Here is an 8,522-nt window from a genome sequence, read left to right as displayed (position 1 = left end):
TACTAACTTTTGATGACGATGGGCAGCTATTCAATGGAAGTTGATTGTGACAGCAGTGACTGAAACTGACAAGGAGCCTCTTGGGTGAGAGCTTCAGGCCTTCTTTGGGCTTTTAGAAGAATTAACCTTGTGCATACACTGCTGCACGTTTACTCGCAATTTCGGTAATCTTATTATTTGCTGTAGAAAATATTACGTGTTTTAAAATTTTGTGGGTCACTTTAACCACAAAAATATAGCAAAAAAATTTCCCTATCTACAGTAAGACTGTATGGCTAGAAAATTTGGTTGAGTAAAATTTTAGTGAATTTATCCTTTGGTATTATCCTGTTGGTATAGGATATTGTTTCACCAGAATACATGTACTACTGTATAGCCGGAAAATTTGGCGGTCTAAAAATTTGGCGGTTTTGCATCAAATTGCCTAAATATAATATTGGCGGTCTCTTAATTTGGCAGTTTACTATCTTGTCTTTTCTTTAAGCACTCTCAGCTCTTCTTCAAGCTGCTCCTTGCCAGTCCTTGCCCACAGTTTTGACTGAAATAGTGAGAAATACTCAGAAATACTGTCATTTTGGCATTTTTTAGTATCGTGTGCTCATGACGGGATTGGCCCATCATTGCAATTATTATTGGCGGTTATAATATTGGCGGTTTTATTTTGAACCGCCAATCCACCAAATTTAATTCTCCGACAAATTTTCCGGCTATACGGTATAGTAGTATTTAAAAAATAATTATGAGGAGTTTACAAAAGTAAATGATATTACATGTGTTATCATACATGTACATGTCACTTGTCATAAATTCACTTTTGTGTTACTGTATAGGATATACTGGTAATGATGATTGGTCTACTAGTATAATACCTCTGGACCAGTATCAAGAGAAACTACAAGAAAGGAGAAGAGAATGGAAAGCACCTCAACCTGTTCAATCTGAAGATAGAAGAGAAATAGAGACATGTGTACTGCAAAGGGAACTACAGAAGGAGAGAAGAGAAAAAGAACAATTTAGAACTGAACTACAGCAACTTCAACAAGCACAGCAACAAGGTCAAGAAAGAGCGGGAGAGGCAAAGGAAACAGAGAGGCAGGCCACGGAACAAAAGCATGACTTTGATCAACTGCTTCAAGATTTTCAACGACTGCTTCAAGAGCAAGATGAGCAATTTCAACAAACACAGCAACTAGGACAAGAAAGAGAGAGACAGGCCAGGAAGAAAGAACAAGATCTTCAACAACAGCTTCAAGATCTTCAACAACAGCAACAAGAAAGAGAGAGGCAGACCAGGGAACAAGAGCAACAGCTTCAGGACCTTCAAAGACTGCTTCAAGAGCAAGATCAGCAACTTCAACAAGCACAGCAAGAAGGACAAGAAAGAGAGAGGCAGGCCAGGGAACAAGAGCATGATTTTCAACAACTTCTTCAATATCTTCAAACACAGCAACTAGGACAAGAAAGAGAGAGGCAGGCCAGGGAGAAAGTGCAAGATCTTCAACAACAGCTTCAAGATCTTCAACAACAGCTTCAAGAGCAAGATCAGCAACTTCAACAAGCACAGCAAGAAGGACAAAAAAGAGAGAGGCAAGCCAGGGAACAAAAACATGATTTTCAACAACATCTTCAAGATCTTCAAACACAGCAACAAGGACAAGAAAGAGAGAGGCAGAAGCGAGAGCAAGATCTTCAACAACAGCTTCAAGATCTTCAACAACTGCTTCAAGAACGAGATCAACATCTTCAACAAGCACAGCAGCTAGGACAAGAAAGAGAGAGGCAGGCCAGGGAGAAAGTGCAAGATCTTCAACAACAGCTTCAAGAGCAAGATCAGCAACTTCAACAAGCACAGCAAGAAGGACAAGAAAGAGAGAAGCAGGCCAGGGAACAAGAGCAAGATCTTCAACAGCAGCTTCAAGATCATCAAAGACTGCTTCAAAAGCAAGATGAGCAACTTCAACAAGGACAAGAAAGAGAGAGGCAAGCCAGGGAACAAGAGCAAAATCTTCAACAACAGCTTCAAGATCTTCAAAGACTGCTTCAAGTGCAAGATCAGCAACTTCAACAAGCACAGCAAGAAGGACAAGAAAGAGAGAGACAAATTCAACAGGCAAGGGAAACAGAACAAGAACTTCAACGACAACTGCAAGAAAGAGAGCAACAGCTTGGGGAAAGAGAAAGAGAGTTCCAAGAAAGGGAGAGGCAACTTGAAGAGCAAATACAAGTGGTAGAGTCTTCCTGGGTAGTGAATAGAAGAGAGATTACAATGACAGAGGTAGTCCTTGGTAAAGGAGGATGGGGAGAGGTCAAGGTAGCTAGTTTTCGTGGTCTGAAGGTTGCTGCAAAGTGTCTTTATGACATTATCATTTCTGCTCATAACATTAGGAAATTCTCTCATGAAATGAATATTGCTTCTGAAATACGTCATCCTAACCTCCTTCAGTTCATAGGGGCCACTACAGAGGGTAATCCAATCATCCTGACAGAGCTAATGCCAACCAGCCTAAGAAAGGAATTAGAGACTGGAGGACTGGCCTATCCTGCCATACTGAGCATCAGTTTAGATGTAGCCTATGCTCTCAATTACCTTCATCTCTTCAAGCCTCATCCTATACTACATAGAGATATTAGCAGTGCTAATGTACTCCTCCAGCCAATGGTAGGAGTATGGAAAGCTAAAGTGTCTGATTACGGTACAGTTAGTTTTCAGCCTCTTGCTAAAACATGCAATCCTGGTAATCCTGTCTATTCAGCTCCAGAATCTCCTTACCCAATACAACATTCTCCTGCAATGGATGTCTTCAGTTATGGTGTCCTCCTTATTGAGATGGTTCTTTGTCAGTTTCCAGAGGAAGACAAGAGTATGAGAGAGGCTCAGATTAAAGCTATCAAGAGGCTGACATTGAAGAATCTCATTGAACGTTGTCTGATAGAGAACTATAGGCATCGTCCAACAATGTCTGACATTATAAAAGAAATAAATGAAAGCATCTAGTGAAGCAGTGTACACTTCATTGAACTCAGTGAGCACATGTAATAATAAATGCATTGAATGCACACAATTTGTACTTATTGAGCTTACTTATTATTATTAGTAACTCAATTACATCTATTAATGATTGTTTAAAAATAGAGCCTGTAAAATCTACAGTCCAGCCATTGAGTCTTTGTGTATTCAATAGGTATTGCCCTCTGATCCATTCTGGGTACCCTCCACTGAAATGGAATTAGAACATTATCAGTCACTGTCTGAGAGTCAAGCAAGAATAAAGGCCTGGCAATGGATGAAAAGATTGTTGAACATGCAGAAACTGAAACAAAAACATTGAAAAGAAACAAGTAATACATTTTATTTAGAAGGAGACGAGTTATATTATTTCAATCATAAGGTGTTGTATTTTATTATAATGCCTTAATTTTATGAGTATGAAATATGGCAATAAACAATGTTTATTTTGAAAGTAAATAATGATTATGTATAGCCAAGTTTCATTCCAATAACTATAGCATGAAATAATAGAAGTCACAACTGCCAGCTCATGCACTTCATTATGCAACTTGCATGTACATGGATTATATTATACAGTTTATTAAGTACATTAAAAGATAATTGTTTGATTTATGAACTTAATATTAGCAAGATGATTAACTTATATTGGTGAGGAATTATGATGGACAATCAGCAGTTCTTAAAAACATCATTTTAGATCATATTTTTATTTTAAAGTAATATGCACAATGCTACAAAATCACCAAAAATATAAAATTTGCCAATTGCACACAGAGATGACTTTCGTAAATAATTAAAATGTTGTTTAAAATAACTTTTATTGTTTGTTATTGAGTGTGTATGAGTAAAAGAGCTGTGTATGTCAAAACACAAACAATATGTATTGAAACAGTGCATGGCAATTAAGTTGTTTCAAGAAGTGGCTCTCGAATTTGAGTATAGTCACCAGAGTCATTGCATCCATATTGATAACGTCTCTGAGGACATCTTTTATTCACAAAGCAGGCTGCTATCTTTCTATACAAATTATGAACTTTGCCTAGTTGTTTTGTTGATAGCAACACATGATACATAATGATGAAACTGAAAACAATAAAGGCAGGATAATTTGCGAATGCAAAGCTGTATACCAAATTTTTTGAAGTGCCCTCAGTTATACTGATGAATTGAGTCACCATAAAGGCCAGTATTAAGTTAATAATGAAGTAAGAATTCAACACATTGAGAACTCTACTTTTAAAGGGCATTGAGCACAATTGCAGGTACAAGAACAAAATATTCACAATTAAAAGAAAAAGTGTTGCAAGGGGGTGAGCTCCATCAGCAGTAGCTATTAAATAAATAAGCAACAGCATGAGTTGTTGAAACTGAAACCAATACCACTTGTTTGTTTTGTAGGGAGCATGTATTGCTTCATAGAAAGGACGAATGTATTCTCTACATCTGTCAACTTTCATTATGTACTTTCCAAACAGGATCAATACCAAATATGGCATAAGAATGAGTCCCCCAATACTTGATGTAACTATCATGAGACACTTGTGTTCCATACTGTAATACCCGACAGCTCCACTGTTGTACCAGACCTTTGTTGGCTCTTTTACGCCATCTTCATGATATAAAACTCCGGCAAAAACTTCAATAAAAGTTTCAAATAACTTTGTAAGAGAAAGATGAACAACAGTGATTAAAACTTGAACAGATGAATTTGCAAGTTTATTAGAAATCTTAGACGAGAAGCGACTCAAAATAATAAGGAAACAAACAATTAGAATTAAATAGACAGGGAAAAATAAACTCAGTCCAGTCTTCCATAACTCTGTCATTCCGTCATATAAGCAAATTGGGTAGCCAATGTTTAAATTTAGCAAGGATAGCATTACACTAGCAAACTTGACAAAGAAATAGTCATTTGCACATTCTTCATCACTGCAAGGTATATTTAAATATTTCATGCGTCCAAGATTGGCAACTTGTGCAAAAAATATGATACCATTGAGTGTACCAGTAGTTAGAGTGAGTTTAAGAATGTATAATACAAAAACAAACAATGGACCTATTAGTATGTAGATGATTGATGTGAGAGGCCACCATTTACTAGAACACATTTTGCACTCACTAGAACCAAACACTACACTATAATTAGGAATACATTCTCCACAGAGTATTCCTGTTCGTGAGCCAAAACATAACGGGATTGTCTTTGATGTCTTGCTGGAACTGAGATAAGACCCTGTTGTGTTTAAGTGTAAGATATCAAACTGAGACCCAATGTTACAGTAACTGGGATTACAGAAACCAACAAAAAGTTTACTACCGGTTTTTTCAGTGCCCAACCATACATTTAAACTACTAGGTTTTATAAACTTATTGCTACTGACATTGCATGAAATACCATGCCCGAATTCAATGAAAATATTTGAGCATACACAAGCTCCTGTCTTACTATCTAATTGGTAACCAAGTGGACACTTTTTCAATAACACTTTAGCTGCATTAACTTTGTTTTCTTCTGATATAGTAAAATAGAAAAATGATGACTTATTAAGAATTGATGTATCACTGGTGTGTACTGTCAAACTGGCCACTGTACAGTTCTCCTTCCCCTTAACAACAAATGAATTCTGATTGTCGGAAAGCCACAAATTGGCTTTTTTCAAAACATTACTTTCCTCTACCATAATCACTGTGACAATTTCAAATGTGGATGTATTACTGTAATCATATACTCCTATGGGAATATGAATAGTGCCACCTGGATAAACTTCATATGTATCTTTTGAATTACAAAAGAAAATTTTTTCAGCTACTGATGAAACATCTGATACGGAAGCATTTTTAATTATAGTGCTGTAGTAATGTTTCAAATTTCTGATAAATTTTCCTTTTATTATTGAACATTTATAAAGCTTTGTAGAGTATATAGCATTACCTGCTAGTGCAGCTGTATTATTGATAAAATTTAGGCTAATGCCAGAAATATCTTCTGATGCTAACTGAAATGTACATCGAAAGGATGAAGCACCAATAGCACATATTGCTCCCCCTAATGACTGTACAGCATTATTTAAAAAATTTGCATTCAATCCCTTTTTAAGGTAGAGATAGCTGTTGCCTTTTAATAATAAAGCTGCACCATTATGACCAATGTTACTGTCAAAGTATAGGCTCCCCTCTAAATTAGCATTTGAGTGTGTTATGACAAAAACTGAACCATAGTTATAAGAAAAATTTCCAGGATTAGTCGTAGTTCCATTGATTGTGATGTTAGCATTTGCCAAATAAAACAAACTCACGGGAATATATTTTTTTACCCGTGGCAAAATTGGGCTTGGATTACTGAGTGCTGTAATTGACTCTAACAAGATGTGTACAAAACTAGGTATGCTTAAATCTGGATATACTGCAGCAAACATGCATACTCCATAATCGTACCCAAAGTTACCGTAAAATTGTAGCCCACGAAAAAGTAATTCAATTTTTGGATGCAGTATGGACTCTACATTTTTAGCAATTAATCCTATACTAATAGTACCAGACATCCAATTTGGACTAAAACCATTTCTAGAAAAGTTTCCATTTGCAATAGTAAGAGGTCTATAGGTTGATGTGTTCAATTCATTATTGCCAATAAAAATGGTTGCTGCTATGGCTGCTCCATGGCAATGATATGCTATAGAATTTGAGTCGAAATTGGAAGGACCATTAATTATTGTTTTTGAATCAATTGAAGAATTAAAGTGAATTATTAGTATTGCTCCTGCCAAATGACCAGAACAAAATAGAAAGCTATTACCTGACAATGTAACAGTTGCTCTTATATCAGTTTGAGCATAAAATATTGTCAGACCGCCAGCATTCACTACAGGCATACAAGAGAAGTTTTTGTAAATTTCAGAGACACAGTAGAGCTCTTCAATGAATTTCTGATATTTGATAGATGCATTATTCTTTAAAAAAATAGAGTTTGAAATTGTGAGGGCATGATCAGTTGCTAAAGAAAGTGTATTTTGATTGTAAAAAAGGACTAAAATGCCACTCCCTATAGCTGTTTTATGTTCATTAAAAGCAACATGAAGCGAATTAAATGAAGCATTCTGAAGATTAATAGATACAATTGCAAACCCATGGTAGTCAGAAATAGATACATCTTCTACTAGAAGCATAGGAATACTGACAAATATCAGTGCAGCAGCATGATCTTTTGTAAAGCAAACACGAGAAGTAGATTTGATTATGCTACTATCTATGGCAGTGCCGCAGTTAGTAAAAATGAGCCCTCTCATTTGTAATGACCCGGAAGTTGTACCATAAAAAGCAAAACCACTTGTTTTCTCATGGTCACGATGAATTACTCTTTTGTTTGGAATACAATTAATTAGTGCAAGAGTATCATTTGAATGACTGGCAATAGTAAGAGAGTGACTGATTTTAACAGTGCAATATTTACCTGGAGTGATTTGATGAGTGGTATTAGAGTCGAGGAGGAGGACCGTGTCGTTTTCATAGGATTTGCCAGTGCACAGTAGCTTTTCCAATTCATAGCCACTACTGATAACGATAGAATCAGATTTAACGCCAAAACTGACTAGGAAAAGCAAGAAAATACAGCTCGCAGCAAAATTGACAAGGAGTCTCATTTTTTGAGAGTTGACACTCGGTTTCAATTTCTCCACCCATTCAACTTAAAAATAAATATTTTCTATAGTCATGTTGTTGACACTAGACTCACCTATTCAGGCGTGGCCTGACCCTTCAGTCACTATAGATCTAAAAGTAGGCTACTAGCTATATTACAATTCAGTATAGAGTGAGGCAACGATTTCTGGATCCATCCAACACTAGGTTGCCTGCATAGTTTCATGATACTATGCTTCCATGGTATTCCGATGAAAATTTTTATAGACTAGATCTACTATAGAAATGGCATAAAAATTATCACAAAACTAAGTTGAACATGAACATTTTGTAATTAAGAAAATTTAACTCATTTCTAAGTTTTGTTTTAATTTTTTACACCGAGGCTTGCAGTAAACTCTTTAGATAAATCTTACATTAGGATAGGCTGTAGCTTGTGACTATGTACTTGATGAGCAGCATCATTCAGTGACATACCATGACTAAAAAAATAACTAAAACAAAACACCCTAGAAAAATCAAAATTATTTCTTCCTACCCTTGTTTACATGTGAAGGTGTATAAAAGGTGAGAACAAGGCAACATAAACAATACAAACTCTCCAACTCAATAATTATTACATGATTCGTACTATTTCATTAAGAAAGCAACAGATACAGTGACTGATCTACTAACTCCAGCCATACAGTGTGCAAACACTAAAGCATAAAGCCTAAATCCATTTGCATCTAAATAGGTGACTGAAATAAAAGGGTAGGATCAATAGAGCAGGCTGGCAGGCAATACATGTATATCACTGGATATAAGAGCTTATACTGTCCTTTCCCAAAATCATGCAAGCAGTACACTCAACTCTGTACTGATTAGAGTAATT

General features: G+C 36.0%; 1 protein-coding gene across 2 annotated transcripts in view; it reads left to right on the top strand.

The window, feature by feature from the left end:
* The window catches only part of LOC100635992 (trichohyalin-like), a 5,368-nt gene extending 2,095 nt beyond the window's left edge, over window positions 1-3,273 (top strand). The window contains exons 3-4 of one of the 2 annotated variants that reach the window (XM_019997765.1): window positions 831-3,023; window positions 3,183-3,273. In XM_019997765.1, the coding sequence (XP_019853324.1) occupies window positions 831-2,995 (2,165 nt within the window). In that variant the 3' untranslated portion in view covers window positions 2,996-3,023; window positions 3,183-3,273. Of the gene's footprint in view, window positions 1-830; window positions 3,034-3,182 lie in introns of both variants that reach the window. The other variant, XM_019997766.1, reaches the window with a different exon arrangement.
* Window positions 3,274-8,522: the final 5,249 nt, after the last annotated feature.

The sequence above is a fragment of the Amphimedon queenslandica genome, unplaced genomic scaffold (genome assembly GCF_000090795.2).
Source record: "Amphimedon queenslandica unplaced genomic scaffold, v1.1 AMPQUscaffold_13354, whole genome shotgun sequence".
Lineage (NCBI taxonomy): Eukaryota > Metazoa > Porifera > Demospongiae > Haplosclerida > Niphatidae > Amphimedon > Amphimedon queenslandica.
The sequence above is the reverse complement of the archived record's forward strand: the minus strand, read 5'-3'. Positions and strand labels throughout refer to the sequence as shown.